General features: G+C 34.3%; 1 protein-coding gene across 6 annotated transcripts in view; it reads left to right on the forward strand.

The window, feature by feature from the left end:
• The window catches only part of Pik3r4 (phosphoinositide-3-kinase regulatory subunit 4), a 68,449-nt gene that overhangs the window by 25,732 nt on the left and 23,598 nt on the right, over positions 1 to 19,119 (forward strand). For all 6 annotated transcript variants that reach the window (XM_047564382.1, XM_047564380.1, XM_047564383.1 and 3 more), the window contains 6 exons: positions 2,427 to 2,572; positions 4,499 to 4,702; positions 11,117 to 11,318; positions 13,125 to 13,312; positions 14,169 to 14,379; positions 16,913 to 17,078. In XM_047564382.1, coding sequence (XP_047420338.1) covers positions 2,427 to 2,572; positions 4,499 to 4,702; positions 11,117 to 11,318; positions 13,125 to 13,312; positions 14,169 to 14,379; positions 16,913 to 17,078 — 1,117 coding nt within the window. The remainder of the gene's footprint in view (positions 1 to 2,426; positions 2,573 to 4,498; positions 4,703 to 11,116; positions 11,319 to 13,124; positions 13,313 to 14,168; positions 14,380 to 16,912; positions 17,079 to 19,119) is intronic.

Genomic DNA, 19,119 nt, shown 5'->3' on the forward strand with positions numbered 1-19,119 from the left:
TTATTTAGTTTGTGGTTCTGGAAATCTAAGAGCATGGTACCAGTATCTGCTTGGCATCTGGTGGGGAGGGTCTTCCTTTTAGGTCATGACATGGTAGAAGGCATCACATGATGAGACAGAGCAGCCTCACTAAGGCCTTCCCTCTTTATAAATCCACAGCCTCAGTGGATTAGGGTCACACCCTTATGACCTCATTGAACCTTTGTTATCTCCCAGAGGCCCCACCTCCAAATACCACAGTTGGATTGTTTCTACCCTGTTAATATTTGACAGTGATTATTAAATTTTAACATGAGTTTTGGTGGAGGCATTTGAACCATAGCACTGTCTCTCCCTGGGGTAAGCCTGGTGCTGTGGTCCCTAGCAAAGTTGGATGCGCACTTAACTCACCTCCCACTTAGAAGGTATCACTCCAGGCTGTGCTTCCCAGGCTTGGAATAGGGTAATGTGATAAAGTCCTTCCTACCCTCTTCAAGTACATCTTTTTTTATTTTTGTGCTATACTCAAATGCTGTAATCTCTCACCTAGATTCCTTAGATCTTGTGAAGGTATTTCCTATGTGGATAGTTGTGAAAATAGATTTTTCTGCAAGAGGGTGAAAGCTGAATTGTCATATTCTACCATTTTGCTGACATCACTGTTGTAGTGATTTTTAGAGGGAAAGGTAATGATGTTTTTGATAGAGATTATCATGATTCCTTTGTTTAAAAAGCAATATTATTCTCACTTAGATATAAATATTCTCCTCTCATGCTTGTCTTCCGCAAATTAGAATGTGTTGGATAGAGAAAAGATTGGGTATTTTGGTTTGTAAGAAATTCTTTTGATTGAATCTTTTTGTTTTTTGAGTATTTGACATGATTTATGAGTCAGCTAATTACTGATATAATAATGTTGTATATGGGTCAACCACAAAAATCTCAGTAAATACTTCAATAAATGTATCATGCATCTGTGGGTTGTATGGGTGGTTCTACTTCAGGCTATGCATCTCCAGATTGTCTTAGGTGAGTGTGATCCCTCTGTCTCATTATGGGGCCCTGGTTATAGTGACTGTGGCTACCCAGGTTATGTTCTCATTATTTTCAGATGCAAGAGAAGGGATCCTAGGTAAGCAGCACATTTTAGGTTTCCCTCTGTGTTCATATTTGGTAGCATGCATTGGCCAAAGCAGGCAAGATGTTAGAGCTGAAAGAGCAAGGGACCGGGAGGTACGTTTGCATACCCTGAGTGCATACACATTGCATATGTGCGGTTAAGACTTGAGATCAGTAATTTAGTAACATAGTGCCCAATTCCTGTCATGCCATTTTGGTTTTAGCTATTTTCTGAAGGTTCGTGGTATTTTTCAATTTTCATTTTTCCTCTTTGCCAGCCCTCCTTTGTTCGATGGATCACAAATTGTAGGTTTATAAAATAATCAAAAACTTTTTGTGAATTTAGAAGAAATGGAAATGTGAGAATTAAGGAGAGAGAGAGATTAAATGACTTGTCTGCTACCTCTTTTTATTTGAAGTATTCGTAGCATATAGTGCTACTTCTTTATTAATGAGAATTTCTTATGGAATAAATAGTCTGTAAATGTTGGTATCTTTGCATACTCTGTCAGAGCCAATGAAAAGTTTTTGCACTTAGAAATTTGAATTTTCTAAATCAGGTTAGTCTAATTTTGATTAGTTGAAATTGTCGATTTTATGTTTAATACATAAAAGGGAAATTACATGCTTCTCTGGTCAGCTTTTTTTTAATCTCAGTATGTCTTTCCTTTGGTTTGATACATAAAAGGGATTTTATGTTTAATACATAAAAGGCATAATATTTTGTACCTTTTTAGTTTCCATTCATAATACTTTGTGAATGAAATTATGAATTATGTGTTAGATTTTTTCAGACTCTTGCATTTAAAAAGAATTCCAGATAGATCAAGTTGTTCCCTTAATTTTAAGGCTATGGCTTTTAGAAGAAACAGCTTCCCAGTTTCTCTGCTGATTAAATGATAGATACTGTGTCCTTGATCTTCCGTGGGGGTTTAAGTGGGAGAGTTAATGGTTTGCTTTATGTTGTTAAGACTTTTTATGTCTGGGGTCAGTAGTTTTTAATCCAGTGTTATATGTGAGTAGGTGACCACACATCTTCAGCTCTGGCTAAAAAATGGAAATGTAAAATTCTCAGAAAGTATGTAACGTTTTATTCTTTTATGATATTGTTGATCTCTGTTTTAAAGGGATGTTATAATAGTAACTGCACTCAGTTGGTTGAGTTTATACCACAGATGAATTGAGTATGTGAAGAAATCTTATTAGTAACATTGTGTTGTATGGGTGGTAATCTCTGTCGAATTTGTTAATAAAGCAAGAATTTGTCCTGATAATTTGAAACTGTTCGTGAAAGTGCTTTGATCCAAAACTTTTTTCCTCCTCTTTAGCCCCTTTCCTGTGTCATCCCAATCTATGGATACGCTATGGTGCCGTGGGATTTATCACAGTGGTAGCCCATCAAATAAGTACAGCTGATGTCTACTGTAAACTGATGCCTTATCTTGATCCATATATTACCCAACCAATAATACAGGTATACATGTTCCAACTTGGGGAATCAGTCTTTCTTACAAACTGTGTCTCTTAAAAACGTTTTACAAAATTAGTCTTTTTTTTTAGTTTTTAAAGATTTAAATTGGAGGACTGGGGTTGTAGCTCAATGGTAAAGTGCTTGCCTTGTACTTGTGAGGAATTGGGTTTGATCCTCAGCACTACATAAAAATAAAATAAAATAAAATAAAGGTATTGTGTTCATCTACAACTATAAAGATTTAAATTGGAATAAACATCTTCACATTCCCTTCAAGTTAGTTTATGTTCATGGACCAAGCAACCTTTGTAGTTGAGAAAAGTTGAAAAGAATGTTGTCACACATAATATAGTATGCAATAGTTCATGCTTTATTTTCTTTACATAATGTTGTAAAATATGTGTTCTTAAAGTGAAAAGTGTAACTAATTTCAGTCAAGTTATCATTTATAATAAATTAGTATGTGGGTTGTCTCTCTCTTTTGTTTTTAAACCAGCACTAACTGGTTCTGGTTTCTTTTTTAAAAAATCCAATGATTTCTTTCCCATACTTCCAGCCTTATGGCATTTGTTGATAAACTTTGGATCTGTGGTTTGTGCAAAGCAAATTTATTTGCTTATCAGTGTATCTGATGTCTTTCATCTTGTTGGACAGCCAACAATAAAAATAGATTTTTAACTTGAATAGAATATTGAAGGATGAGTCTGGCTGTTAAAGCATATTGCAGCATCCTGTTTTTACTAAAACTCCATCTTCCATTTGGAAGTTTACATGCTTCTCTGGTCTGCTGCTTTTTCTTAGTGTGTCTTTCCTTTGGTTGAAGAAAGCGACGTTGGATGTACTCTGTCAAATAGGAATCTTTGGCTGTGCTGTGTCTTCAGTGTTTTCTTTCGTCAGATTCACCCATTTCTGGGGTTCATCATTATTTCATAGAGCTTATTGAATTTTTTTACAATTTGTATATACAAGAGCAATTTGTATATATTTGGAAAGTGGTTAACACTACCAGAAAATTTATGCTCTTTTGGAAATCAGAGATAGAGGTGCCTTTTCACTAGTTATTCTGTTTATTTTATTATTATTTTATATTTTGAAGGCAGGGATCAGGAATTGAGAGAAAGATTATCCATTTGCTATATAAATCTTTCTATAGTTTAGATTAGACAAAAGATACTCTCTTATGCCAGTTTCCACTGACCAACTTACAAGATAGTCGAATAAATCTAAAAAAGATCCTTTTTGTTTAATGTTAGTAGAGCTTATTCTTTTTATTATTATATGCATTGACAAGGAAAGTATTCTTAGTGATAAAAGAATTTTATGACATCTTTGGATAATAATGCCTTTTTAAAAAATATTTTTTTAGTTGTTGATGGACCTTTATTTTTATTTATTTATATACTGTGCTGAGGATCGAACCTAGTGCCTCACACCCACTTGGCAAGTGCTCTACCACTGAGCTGCAACCCCAGCCCAAGACAATAATGTTTTAAGTGGTTGAATCTATTGGGAAAATATGGAAACTGAAGGGAAAACCTGTGGTTACAGATCATCTTCTCTGGTTTAGCATCTATTGTGTTAGACCTGTGACCTGCAGGTGTTTTTTAGATATAGGAAGTATTCTGTCATATTCGGATCTATAAAAGGTTCTTTTTGACTTTCTGAAATTTTCCAGCATGGCTTTTGTTTTTAGTCTTACACCATGATAGACAGATGTGTATTCCAGTGGTAATAATGAAAAGTAAGAAGTACCTTCCCCTTTAAAGCTCACTATTAGTTTTTTCTTCTGAAAATATTGCACGTTGATATCTTTAATTTTCTTAGAAATTAAATATTTGCATTAGCTTACATGGTTGTATTTACTGAATTTGAAAATAAGTATGCTAAATGTCGTATTTTTTACTGATTCTTTCTATTTTTCTAATACAGATTGAAAGAAAACTTGTCTTGCTCAGTGTTTTAAAAGAGCCAGTAAGTCGTTCTATATTTGATTATGCTTTGAGATCTAAAGATATTAGTAGCTTGTTCAGACATCTTCACATGCGTCAGAAGAAACGAAATGGGTCTTTGCCTGACTGCCCTCCACCTGAAGATCCTGCCATAGCACAGCTTCTGAAGAAATTGCTCTCACAGGTTGTATCACCTTTCTGAAATCTTTTTTTATTAAATGCAAATTTAATAAAAATCTTGAAGCATTCACTTAAATATTGAAAATGTTTTTGATTAGGTTACATCATAACAAATGAAAACAAATCTGGTAAACATGCATTTGCTTTGGTACCTAAGCAGGTGGTGATAAGGCATTGCTTTGAGCTAAATAAGGAGTCATGGGAGACCTATTATGTTTCTTTTGTGATTATTGGCTAAGTAAATGGGAGAGTAGTTTTAAGTAATATTATTGATTCAGTTCTGTATTTCACCAAAATATAGGGAAATCCAACTAGAAGAAACATTTAAAAATATACATACAATATAGAAAAATTCTGTTTCATTTCGGTTCAAATTTTTGTGAAGTTCTTAACTGTATAAAGAAAACTGAAATAACTTGAATTCATAGTGCATCTATTAATAAATTGCTATATTCAAGCCTGTGAATTTGGATCAATTAACAAATCTTTCTTAGACCTAGGAAGTAATCTTCTTACTTTACTTGGCTTTGGTAACAAATCTTTAGAAATTAAGTCTATATTTAGCCTCCTGTTTTATGAGCGATATGTGGGACCCAGAGAGTCAAGACAGGAATAAGGCAAATACTGAGGAACTACGTTAGTGATTGTCTTTAATTCTGCAGAATGTTTTTAGAATGAATACTTGTCAGTTATCTCAGTTTCAGAGAGAATCGTATTTATTTTGTAATACAAATCCTTTCACGTATTATACTTGTTGCTGAATCTCCAGTGCCCTTTTTGGGGGCGGGGGCAGGTAGGTGGGGAGCTGGAGATTGACCCAAGGCCTTGCACATGCCAGGAAAAGCCCTCTACTGTTGAACTACATTGTCAACCCCTCCAAACATTGGTTTGGGTAATTGAACCTTAAAATAGCCTCCCATAGGAGACCGAACAATAACCATTTTGGTTTTTTTAGATATAGATTTTCCTAAAGGCTGGGGCTGCCTCTGAATATCTCTTCTTAGACTGTGGTTCTGTTTCCTATATTCTTTTTTTTTGCGGTGCTGGGGATCGAACCCAGGGCCTTAGTGCTTGCAAGGCAAGCAGTCTGCCAACTGAGCTATCTCCCCAGCCCTGTTTCCTATATTCTTGAAGAGTTAATTTGATAGGACTTGAAATTCTGAAGAGGTTTTTTTCAGTTTTCTTTTAACCCCTCCTACATTAGATCTATTATGTTTTGCTTTTTTTATATGCATGCTGGGCAACCATTCTACCTCTGAGCTCCACCCCCAGTCTACATTAGATGTATTTTATATCTTAAAAAGCAATTTATGGAAAATTTGATTCTGAATCAAATTTTTCTCTTGTCCTAAATAATTCTTACCAAAAACATTTCAGCAGGCAACACAAACTATCCCTTTTTTTAATGTTTCTTCAGACTTGGACATTGTGACTTTTTGTATTTCTTTGTTCCCCTTAAATCCCATATATTAAATTTAAAACCCTATATTCTGAGATGTTCTTTTTATTATAAATGACTAGCTATTTCATGGAGCCGCCCTAGGCCCTTGTCCCTACCTCCCTCCTTGCTAATGTGTAGGTTTTGCCATTGCCAAAGAGGGAGGAGGGAGGGAAGGGGAGAAAGAAAGGAGGAGCAAGTCTCATAGCCTTTCTTCTTTCTGCTTCCTGCTATTCTCCCAGGCATTTCCACTACTGTTGTTCTCTTTGTGCTAGGTCGTATTACTGGGTACCATGACCAAAGCACAACAATTTACTGACTTACATTCCTCTGAAATGTCAGTGCTTGGTATATTTGTCATTTATCCCCTCATTTGTCAGAGTGGACAGAATAGGAACAAATAAATCTGTTTTATGTTGTTTCTGCTGATAATAACATTAGGAGATTCATAAACATTAGAAGATTATACTCTGTTCAAGGGACAGGCATTGCTAGTAGAAAGGAGAGTAGGCCAGAATCCCTAGGATCCTCAGAAGAAATAATAGTAGCTTCCATTTTTGGGAGGACCTTCTGTAGTTGGTGCTTTTCATATTTTGTGACTGTCCTAAAAACAAATGTGAGCAACCAATATTATTCCTGTGTTATAGATGAGGAAACTGAAACACAAAGAAAATAGTTGACTTGCCTGTTCGCATAGTACAGTAAGTTTCACAAAATTGGCACTGGAACCTAAACCTGTCGAACTCCAAAGCACATTCTCCTACACTATATCATGTTGTCACTCATAAAATAAACAGAGGACATAAAGCTAAGATTGAGAAGCAAGCTTGGGTTTTGTATAGACTTAGGAAAAAGTTCATGTGTGGAACATGTCCTCTAGCCCCTTGCAGGCCTTTTTTTCTGACTTCATTCTTTTTGGCTCTTATATTACCTGAATTTCTTAGGATTACTAGCAGAGGTTTTGAGCCAGGGGAGGCCTTGGAGGTAGGAATTGAGTTCTTGTTCCTCAGGGAAGAAAGAATTTTTTCAGCTTTTGCAGTCAGTGTCTCTGAACATTCATAGAGTTTTGTTTTATCTTGGGGTTTAACAATTATTTTGGACAGCTCTAGTTTTGTTTTTTTTTTTCAATCTTTTTCTCAAATTTTTAAAAATTTTATTTGTACAGACTGCATTTTGATTCATTGTACACAAATGGGGTACAGCTTTTCACTTCTATGGTTGTAGCTCTATGGTTCTTGTATGGTTCATCATGGGTAAAATAGGCTTTTCTATCCTGGCATTATTCCTATAGTAAAATATGTTCAGAGTTCCAGATAATAGATTTAAAATAAACCTCTGGAACATCATCCATATGGAAGTTGGACTGTCTGGACTCCAAATTTTCAGTAAGACTTAGCATCAGGAGATGACACATGGCAGGGCTGATTTAGTTAGAGCTCATCTACAAGAGTTTCTTGTTTTATTTGTATCCATTCAATCAGGTACTAATAAAGAATTCAGAATGATTTCATTCCTTAGGTAAGAAAACTTTTTAATGGATTTTTGTTTGTAGTAATTTTTGATCAGTATAAATATATGTAAAATTGAAAAAGTGTAAGAAGATATGTAATAAAATTTAAGTTTTCTTCCATTCATGACCCTCAGCTATCCAGTTTCTTTCTTTGTTGATGTGAATTTTATATTTTTGGGTGCTGAATACCTTTATATAGTTTTGAATTTGTTCTGTTGTACAGTCACTGGAAATTAGTTTCATCCTTTTAAATCTTACTTTTAAGCTTTGTTAGGCCAGGTTTAGAGCAAGCTTTAGTTGGCCAATTTAGCCCAGCTACTGAGAATCCTATGGGCATGATGCTGTGTGTATATTAAGGGTTCTTTCACCTCTGTTTGGAAGATGGATTATTCTCAGCCCTGGGCTGGTTCTAGGAATCATTTGGCCTGCTGCTCTCCTGTTTCTCTTTGCCTGTTTCAGATAATTTCATCATGAATGTGTAGTCTTTGAAGCTCTTGATCTGTGCAGATACCTCTTCTCCATTTCTCTTCCCACAATTTTAGCTTTTGTGGCTTTCTTAAAGTCCGACCTGTCTCTTGAGCTCAGCTCTTACGTACTCTTAGTTTCTTCTCCAGGGCCAGGGCCTGGAAATGCTTCAGGCAGTGTTCTGGAACAGTAATAGGACTCATCTTTATCTTGGAGATTGTCACCCTATTTTCCTAAGTGTTTCATATTTTTGTCCAGTTTTAAAGTTGTTTAAAGTGGGAAGGTAAATCTGGTCCCTGTTACTCCATCATGACAAGAAGCAGAAGTTTGTAGGATGTTTATGGGCTTGAATTCCTATTGCTCTGTAACTTAAGGCTTAATCTCAGGTAGAACAAACTCTCCTTACCTTTATTTCTTTTTCAAGATTGTCTCAGCTCTCCTTGGTCCTTTACATTTTCATATACGTCTTCCATATGATATTTCAAATCATCTCATCATTTTATAAAAAATGTCTCTTGTATTTATTGATATTTCATAAAATTTATAGGAAAGAATTAAAGTCTTAGTAGTATTGATTTTTCCAGTCCCTAAACCTGGTATATGTTTTTGTACTACTAGGTCTTGTTTAATTGATCTCAGTAATCATGTATGTTTTATTTTGTAGAGTTTTATACATCTTGTATTATAAATACTTTGGGTGTTTGATTTTTTAAAATGGCATTATTTTTGGCTTACAGCTGGCATGGAAAATTTTTTATATAGACCTTATGTCCAGCAGATACATAAAACTGATTAGTTCTAATAGTTTGCTTGTGTATTTCTTTTGAGTTTGTACCTTCTTAGTCACATATGTGAATATTTGTTCATTTTCTCCAGCCTAAATACTTTTGTTTGCCTTATTTAATAATATTAATAAGGAACTGAGGAACTCTTTAATAATATTAAATGGGATTGATGATAGTAGACATCCATGTTTCTCATCTCAGAGGGAAAGCTCTCAACATTAGATCTGTTGATGTGATGTTTGCTGCTAATTTTTTGAGACAATTTTTCTATTGGATTTAATTTTTAAAATGTTTGTTTATAAGCTTATTTATTTGGTACTGGGAATTGAACCTGGGGTGCTTTTCTACTGAGGTATACCCTCACCCTTCTTTAAAATTTTGAGAGAGGGTATCGCTAAGTTGCTGAGTCTGACCTCAAACTTACCATCCTCCTGCCTCAGCCCACAAGTCACAAGTTATTAATTTGAGATGGGTTCTTGCTAAGTTGAGAGACTGACCTTAAACTTGAAATCCTCCCTCAGCCTCCTGAGTTGCTGTGATTATAGATGTGTGCCTTTGCATCTGGCCCTTTCTTGGGATATTCTTGTCTGCTGCTCCCTCCACCCCAATGGTGCATTACTAGCATTTTTTATTAAGTCATAATTCATATACCATGCTTTTATGGCATATAATTCCTCAATTTTTTAGTATATTCACACAGTTGTGCAACCATCACCACTGTTAAATTCCAAAACATTTTCATTATCCCCAAAAGAAACCCTATACCCATTAGTCCTCATTCCCCATTCTCCCCTCTCTCCCTGCCCCTGACAACCACTAATCTGCTTTCTGTCTCTGTGGATTTAATTATTTTGGACATTTCAAATATGAAATGACATTCAAATATGAAACATGAGTGTATTTTATTCATTTGTATAATAAAGGTATTTTATAGAATTCTGTGGATGGTTGGAAAGAAGAAAATGCACAGTGGCCACATTTACCTGAGTATTTAAATTGCCTATTGAATTGACTATTTAGATTAATTAATGTTTCCTGCCTTCCCCTGTCTTAGTGTCTTTGGTGGATTAATGCATTAAAATTTCACGATAACCTTACAATATGGTTGTTAGTAATTACCTTCATTTTGTAGATAAGTAGAGGTACAGAGAAATAGGGAAGATTTCCAAAGGTCACACAGTAATGGAACTAGAATTTGAACCTAGGCAATCTGACCATAGCCATTACATAGGATGCTTCTGTGTGTGATGCTTATGTTTGTAGTTCAGCCAGAATTTCTGTCACTTCCTGATGTAAATTGTTGTAGATATCAGAATGCCTTCACCTACAGTTCCATTTAATATTCTCAGCACAAACAGGAGCAAGGTTGAAGTGGTATACTTTGTTTTGCTTCATATTATGTTCATAGTTTTTGTTTAGATAAATGTTTATTCAACAGTTAATTTTAAAGATTTACTGGACATCAAACATTGTGTGAATTTCTTTGAAAATATCAAGGATGAATTTTTTTTATTGATTCTATTTTTTATAAATGACAATAGAATATACTATGACATATTTATAAAAGCATGGAATATAATTTGTTCTAATTCAGTTCAGTATTTCCTCTTCTCCCTTCTTTCTACTTGACTGATCTTTCTGCTATTTACTTACAGGTTTTTTTTTGTTTTGTTTTGTTTTTTAAATGAGTGTCTTGTGGCTGTACAAGGTGGTAAGATTCATGTATGTACATAGGAAAGTTAGGTCAGATTCACTTCACTGACTTTCCCTATCTCATTCTTCCCACCTTCCTTTCATTCCCCTTTGTCTATTCCTCTGATCTTTCTTTCCTTTTTTTAAATTCTCCTGCCCTTTATTTTGGATTAGCTACACATATCAGAGAAAACATTTGACGTTTGACTTTTGGGGACTGGCTTATTTACTTAGCGTAGTTTCCAGTTCCCTGAAGGATGAATTATATTTGCTGCCATTTAGGAAAAAAAAACTGAGATATAAATCATGATACAAAGTAGAAAATGCCCTGAAAGAGTGTTCTGGGAGATCCCAGCAGTGACATATTGTTCGATATTGATACTTTTTCCCTTTTGTTTTCTTACATCATTTCATTATTCCCATTCTTTTGATATTAAATTGGGTGGTTGATGTTGCATTTGTTAATTATTCTGAGTCCTGTTACTACTTTAGAAAATAACCTAAAATGTATGGTTTTATTTGGTTTAGGGAATGACAGAGGAAGAGGAAGACAAACTTCTGGCACTGAAAGACTTCATGATGAAATCTAATAGAGCAAAAGCAAATATAGTAGACCAGAGCCATCTTCATGATAGTAGTCAGAAAGGTGTAATTGACTTGGCAGCCTTAGGGATAACTGGGAGACAAGTTGATCTTGTTAAAACCAAACAAGAACCAGATGACAAACGGGGTTAGTATATTGTGTTTATGTTTATCTTGTTATTATCTTGTTATTATGGTTTCTCTTGCTATTATTTATTTTATAAAAGTTGTTTTTAGCCAATTAATAATAGAACAAAAGCCCCATTATCCAGATAGAGAATTTTCAAATGCCACGACTCTATTACTTAATAGGGAGATGCTGGAGAGGAAACAGAGGCAATGTAAGATTGTGACCTGTCCAAAGCACAGTAGGGCCTTCCAAAGTTCTTCCGAAGTTCTACTTTTATAAAGTAATGTCTCCGTGGAATTGTGTGATTGAAGATAAATTCTATTTTTTTAATCCTTTAACCACCAATTTAAGGCCAGTAGTTTATGTAACAAAGTTTTCTAGTTTGTTATAATTTAAAAGGACAGTTTTGTTATTAACAATGAAATATAGAAGAGTGGATATCAGAAAATCCTTAGTCATTTGAAGTTTTGAAATTTGGAACTTTCAGCTCTTGATGTCATTGACATTATATGAAGTTAAGATTTTGTGCATATTCTTTCTGCATATATATTCACTGCCACGTGCATGCCTTTAAAATTCCTTCTGTTCCAGTATCAGATTTTGAGGATAGCAAATGAATTATATTGAAATAAGCCTCTAATTGCCAAATTTAGGATGAAGTATTTATAGCTTAATGATTTATATCCATAATGTGTAAATAACTCATAAAAATTAATAAGAAATAAAGCAAGCAACCCAAAACAAAAAGGGTGAAGAATTAAACAGACAAGTGATAGAATTAAAATGCATACATATGAAATGGTAAATAATAAAGTACATGTAGATTAAAACAGTGAGATGCCCTTTTCTTCCTATGTAATTGGCATAGACCAGTGATACCTGGTGTTAGCAAAGTTACAGAGAAATAAGCATTTTTCATTCACTGTTGTTGAGATTATAAACTGAGCATACTCTTATTAGAAGGCATTTTGATGTTATCTACTGTAACTTAAAATCTTTCCTATTTGACTCATTGTTTTCAGTTCTGAAAATTTATCCTAAGAAACACTGACAGATGTGAAGAAACATTTAAGTAAGAATGTTCATGGAAAGAGAAAAAAGAAAGTAATATAAGTATTAATAGAGGAAATGGTTACGCTAACGTTCAAAGTATTTAGTTAAGAAGGGGAAAAGGCATATTTTCAAACAGTGTGTATTCTGTTTTTACAAAATAGTATGGATAGTATATCATTAAACTAAAGTATTGATGGTCCTGTCGGAGCACTATACATCAAGATGTTGGAATAATTGGAACAATTCACATTATATTTTGGTAATGCTAGAACTTTGTGTTACTTAATGTATTTTTTGTAATTGGATAAAGATAAAAATAAAGGGTTTCTCATTCATTTGTAGACAGGAGAAAGCTACATAGCAATTGATTTTTTAATTTCTTTTATTTTTTTGTTTGTTTTTGTTTCCCAAGTAACTGATATTAGGAATAGAGAGGGCGTGTATAGCATTATGGTCAGTGACATGAAAGTTGTTTTTATTGTTTCTTTAGATAAAGTGGTTACTTTGAAATTTAACTAACTTTGGAAAACTAGAAATAATAGGGACTAATTATTCACAATCTTGAAGTCTTAGTTGTCCCATCTGTTCTAGAGATGAAGGGAGATTTAATGAGTTGAAACATATCTGAGTAAAGTGGAGATCCAAAAGAACAAATAGGATATGAAGTCCATTTTTGCCTCCCTTTCAAAATAAAAGGAGGGGGTGTGTAGTAAAAGCCCATTTTGGTTTTAAAGGCCATCTTCAGACAAACTTCTGAATATATTTTCATAGCTCGAAAACATGTAAAACAAGATTCAAATGTAAATGAGGAATGGAAAAGCATGTTTGGATCACTGGAACCAGCGAATATCCCACAAACCCTGCCTAAAGGAAGTGACCAGGAGGTGATTCAGACTGGGAAGCCTCCACGTTCTGAGTCCTCTGCAGGCATTTGTGTTCCTTTGTCAACTTCTCCACAGGTAACTGTCACTTAGGCAAAAGTCCTGGTTATTTTTTTGAATTCTGTTTTGCTACTTTGGATATTTAAAGACTGTGTAATCAGTGTGGCAACTTGTCCTGTAGGGAGAACTTATTTCTAAGATAGGTTTACTTCAATTTTATAACCAAGGAGCAATCTAGTTATTGAAAGCATTAAAAAGGTCTCATTTAAGAGTTGTTGCTAAAGGGGCTAGGAATGTTGCTCTTGGTAGAACGCCTGCCTAGCATGCATGAGGCCCTGGGTTCAGTCCCCAGCATTGAAAAAACAAAGAGCTGTTGACCAATAAAGTGATTTGAAATTGTAGGTTGAAGACATTATGAACTATGATTGCAATTAAGCTACAGTTAACCTTCTAAGTCTTTTTTATTTTTCTAGTGAAACATAGTAGTAAGAATACTTGGGGGAAGAAGTTTCAAATTTTCTATGTGTGATAAATGTTGTGATGGTTTTTACATGTGTCTAATGAGTTTGTAATTTAAAGTAACTCTTCCCTAGTCAATCATATTTTAAGTGAAACAGACTGATAAATTGAAATTTCATATCTTCTTTTAACTTAAATTACCGAAAATTTTTGTTTAATGTTATTTTTGTGCTAAAATACATTTTATTATAATGGAGAGGTTTAGAAATGTAGCATTTGAAAACAAAAAGAAAGTAGCATTCATGGTTAATGTTAGGTTTTCATTTAAAAAAAATTGTATTAAAACAGATTTTAAAACTGGTATATTAGCAAGAAAAAAAGCTGGTATAATGCATATATAGAACATTGGTCCATTTTTATCATCAAATATACTTGGCTTCGGACATAAATACTTATAATTCTATTTATTTTGCAGGTTTCAGAAGTAGCAAATGTTCAAAATAAAAAACCAGTCATACAGGTTTTAAGTAGTACAGTTTTACCCTCGACCTATCAGATTCGGATCACAACTTGTAAGACTGAACTTCAGCAGCTCATACAGCAAAAGCGGGAGCAGTGCAATGCTGAGAGGATTGCTAAGCAGATGATGGAAAATGCTGAATGGGAGAGTAAACCACCGCCACCTGGTAAGAGTTCCAGCCTAGGTGCCTAATCTTAGAATGTAATGAAGGAAGCTGATACAGGTTGAGTGTCCCTAATCTGAAAGTCTGAAATCTTAAACTTAGGTTTAGGATTTTGAATTGTTTCTGATTATGAATTTTTCATTAGAGATGCTCACACAAACTTCCAAAATCTGAAACACTTCTCCCAAGAATTTCAGATAAAAGATATTCAACATATACTTTATCATACAACATGTACTTTACTAGACAAAGAGAGTAAGGACAGAGCTGTCACTTGGTAAACCCAGAGAAAAAATCAATAAGTAAGAAATCTCAAGACATTATTTGTGGGGTTTGGATCTTTTTAGCTCTGAGTACAACTTGCAGTGTTGTATTTTAGCCAGTCAGTAATTTAGTCCATCTGTGCTTCATTTTCCCCATTTATAGTAGCAGGTTTTTACCTACCTAGTTTCAATCTCTGCTTTCTCTTTGAATGTCAGGCTTTTTGGAGTAAACTGCTTTTAAATTCTGGAGAGTTGAACATTACATCTATGAATATTAAGAAAAAGGTAGAACCTTTAGAAAATTGTTTTAAAAAGAAAACTTATAAGCCCCCACTTACCAATTATTAACATTCAGATTGGGAAAATGCTTCCTATATTCTGAGAAGATCTAAAAGAAATTTAGAAATAAGAGAAAAATGTGGCTCAGCCATGTTAGCAGTCATGCCCCATGTAATGTGGCAGAGCTACTCTTCAATATTTGATTTGTAGATTTAAAAAATTATTTTCTGAATTTAGATTTTAATAAAAATTTAATTGGGAAACTCAGAAGAAATGCATAGTATGCTTATTTATAGACTTTTAAAAATCATGAATTTTTATGAGCTTTTCATGTGGGCCAGAGAAGATACTGGTTAGAAGTTAGTGATTTAAAGATGTAGAAAATATTTTTAAGTGGTGAGCATCATCTCTAGTCATAAATATTCTAATCAAAATAAATATCCTGGAATGTTTAAACTGTTTCTGTGGTATAAGTCAATGTTATCTACCAGCCCAGCTAAAAACAACAACAAAAAAAAACAGGAAAAAAAGACCATAAGCTATCTACTTTTATGATATAATCTGTCTTTATAAGTGGCATTTTATACTTAAATGGACTTAAGTTGTGCATTTTATTCAGTAACCAGAGAAAATGTGTCAGATTTTGAGATTTAAGAAGAAATGTACAGTGACTGTTGTGTTGGGTTCATAGTTTTTTCTTTCCATACCTGAGTGGTTGTGTGAAATTGATTTTCTCTAGAGGGAAACGTTCAGCCTAGCCTGGCAAGTTATCTAGACTTCATGACCATGTGTTTTTTGGTCACTTCCAGATTTAGCATATTCTCCTTAAAAATCACTTTCAGCACTTCCCTCACAAGTGACCTAGAGGTTCAAAGAGTAAACATTTTGGTTTTTAATCATAGATTACATCAGATTTGGCAGTAGTCTTGGTTTCATTGTTCTTTCTTGGTGAAAAGAAATGATTTCTAAAATAACATTTTTGTCACTTAAGTACATTGCTGAAACCTAATACAGTATGATCTTCAGCATAGTTTTCTGTTTTATTTTAAAATCAAATGTTGAATATTATGGAATGTTAATCTTGATATAAAAATGTTTATTGATCAAACATTGAAGACAGTTATTCAGGGATCTATACTAGGTACTGCAAGTGATTCAGAATGGGTAAGATGTGGAGTTTCTGGCCTCAGGGAATTTATAGTTTGTTAGAAAAAAATTAATCATACACGAAAAGAATATATATAATAAAATGTAGAAAGTTATAGATGTCATGAAATTAATACTGAAAAATCCATAAACATTTTGAGGCTATAACTTATAATACTATTTACATGTTTATATGTCATAGAATACATGATTGCAGGTAGAGAATGAATCAGCCAGCATTGGGATATTTACTGTACTCTAGGGACAGTGTTGGACCCCCCTCCCTTTTTTTTTTTTTTAATTTTTGCTGTTATAGATGGAAAGAAACTTTTATTTTATTTATTTATTTTTATGTGGTACTGCTGAGGGTTGAACCCAGTACCTCACATGTGCTAGGCAAGTGCTCTGCCACTGAGCCCCCCAGTGCTGGACTCTTTAATATATTTCGTTTATTCATATTTCTACCCTTTGGGTTAAGTAATATACCTCTCATTTTACATTTGAGGAAATTAAAACTCAGTAAGTTTTAAATAGCCCAAGGTCACACAGTTAAGTTCTGGTGGAGCCAAGGTTTTGAGACTTTGATGCTTAGGCCACTTCCTCCTGTGTCCATCATTTCCCTGTGCTACTGGATCAGTAGTCAGCTTTTTTAGGAGTAACAAATGATTACTGCGCCCTCTCAGATTCTGGAGAATGACTGTCATCGTCCAGTAGACCTCTGTGTATTGGCTAGCTATCAGTACCCTTTAATGTTCTTAAGCTGGTTTTTGGTCATTGTAGCTGGGAGTGAGAGGAAGATTGTTATTTGTAAACTACAATTTAAGTTATACTCCTTTGCTTTTTCTTAGGGTGGCGTCCTAAAGGGCTGCTAGTTGCACATCTTCATGAGCACAAATCTGCCGTGAATCGAATTAGAGTCTCTGATGAACACTCACTTTTTGCAACATGTTCAAACGATGGCACAGTGAAAATTTGGAACAGTCAAAAAATGGAGGGGAAGACCACCACTACTAGGTAACCATATGATCAGGAAAAGATCAGTGTTCATTCAAATCAGCAGTTACTTATTGAGTGTTTACTCTGTAATCAGCAGTTTTAGGACCCAGGGCTCTGTCATTGCTAAATGGGCAAAAGTCATTCTTCTGTGGAGTTCACCTTCTAGTGAAAAGTACGAGACAGTAAAAAATATAAATAAGTAAAACTTTGTGTTAGATGGTTAAAAAAAATGTTTTGGAGAAAATAGCAGGAAAGGGGAAAATAGAATGTGGTAGGGGTGGGATTGAGTAAAATTTTAAATAAATTGGCCAGAGAATGCCTTACAGAGAAAAAATGACATTTGAGGGAAAGCCTTGAAAAAAGTCAGGGAAAGAGCTACGTGGATAACTTTTGGAAGAATGTTCTAAGCAGAGGAAATGGTAATTTCTGTGGCCCTGAGGAAGAAACATTTGGTGTATGTGTGAGATAGCAGAAAGGTCTGTGTAGCTGGAATAGAGCAAAGAAGAGGAAGAGATAGGTGAGGCCATATTAAATAGGGTCTGGTAGGCTGTTGTGAGCAGAGGAGAGACATGATCTATGTTAGGTGTCAGCACAGTTACTCTGTTGTGTTACTAATTGGTATTTATATACAATGGAATATTAATTCAGTCATAAAGAAGAATGAAATTATGGCATTTGCCACTAAATGAATGAACTGAAGAATATGCTAAGTGAAATAAGCCAGTCCCAAAAAAACAAAGGCAGAATGTTCTCTCTAATATGTGGATACTAACCCACAACAAGGGAAGGGAAGGTTAGAAGTTCATTGGACTAAACAAAGGGGTATGAAGGGAATGGAGAGGGGATGGTAATGGGAAAGATAGTAGAATGAATCAGACACATCTTTCCTCCCCTCATATATAAATACATGACTCATGTACCTCCACATCATGTACAACCACAATAATGTGATCCTAATTGGAACAAGTTATTCTTATCTATGTATAATATTTCAAAATATACTCTACTGTTATATAAAAAGAGCTAAAAGAATAGATTGAAGAAGGGCAGTGTAAAAGCAGTGAGGAGTCTAGTGTATTAGTTAAAGCAGGAGAAGGTAGCCTGGGCCAGGATGGTAGCCGTGTAGACTGCCAGGGAAGTGTTAAGATTCTGAATGTTTTGATGGTGGAGCTGTCACAATTTGCTGAAGAAAGTAGATGGAGTATGAGCCAGAGGAAAGTAAAAAACTGATGGAATGCCCAGTTGAGTCAGGAAAACAAATATTGTACCATTGTTCCACTGCTGTGGACAAGGAGATAATTGATGACTTGAAATTCCTAAGACTAAATATGCATAATGTAATTTAGATAAATATGATTTTTGGAAATATTGTAGATTTGTTTGACTTTATAGTTATGTACCTCCTTGATTTGCAGTCTATCTCCACCTCCTCCTCCCTCTTTCTCCAATTCTTAGAGTTCCACCGTATTCTTACTTGTTTTTTGTCTAGTTTGCTCTGAAAAGAAAGCTATTAGAAATCAGAATTGAATCTCATCTGCATTAAAAGGATGTGGGGAATCTCTGGTGCTTTTTCATAATCAGTTCATTGACCATAATTAACCATAAAATCATCAAACAACAAAGTATCTTCGATAATTAAAATAATTTTAAAAATTTGCTTCTTAACCAGCCTGATGAGATTTTGTACTGATTGGGCGTGTTTTTTTTTTTTTTTTTTAAAAGAACTCTGTTTTTGCACTATGACTTAATTATTATTTTTATGTCCATTATCTCTTGGTCAAAACATAAATAGTCAATAAAAGAATTCTCAGTCTATTTAGCATTTTTAATCAACATTTTATTATGAAAATTTCAAACTTAGGAGAAAAGTTGGAAGTGTTTCATGGTACTTGCCACTCAAATACCAGAGTTAATAATTTACTGTATTTATTGTGTCTTTTACCTCTTATAAGTCCTGTTTTTTTGGTGCTGGGAATTGAACCCAGGGCCTCAATGGTAAAGCATGCACTTTACCACAGAGCTATACTTTTATTTTTTATGATTTCAAAGCTTTGTAGGC

The sequence above is a fragment of the Sciurus carolinensis genome, chromosome 9 (assembly GCF_902686445.1).
Source record: "Sciurus carolinensis chromosome 9, mSciCar1.2, whole genome shotgun sequence".
NCBI lineage: Eukaryota > Metazoa > Chordata > Mammalia > Rodentia > Sciuridae > Sciurus > Sciurus carolinensis.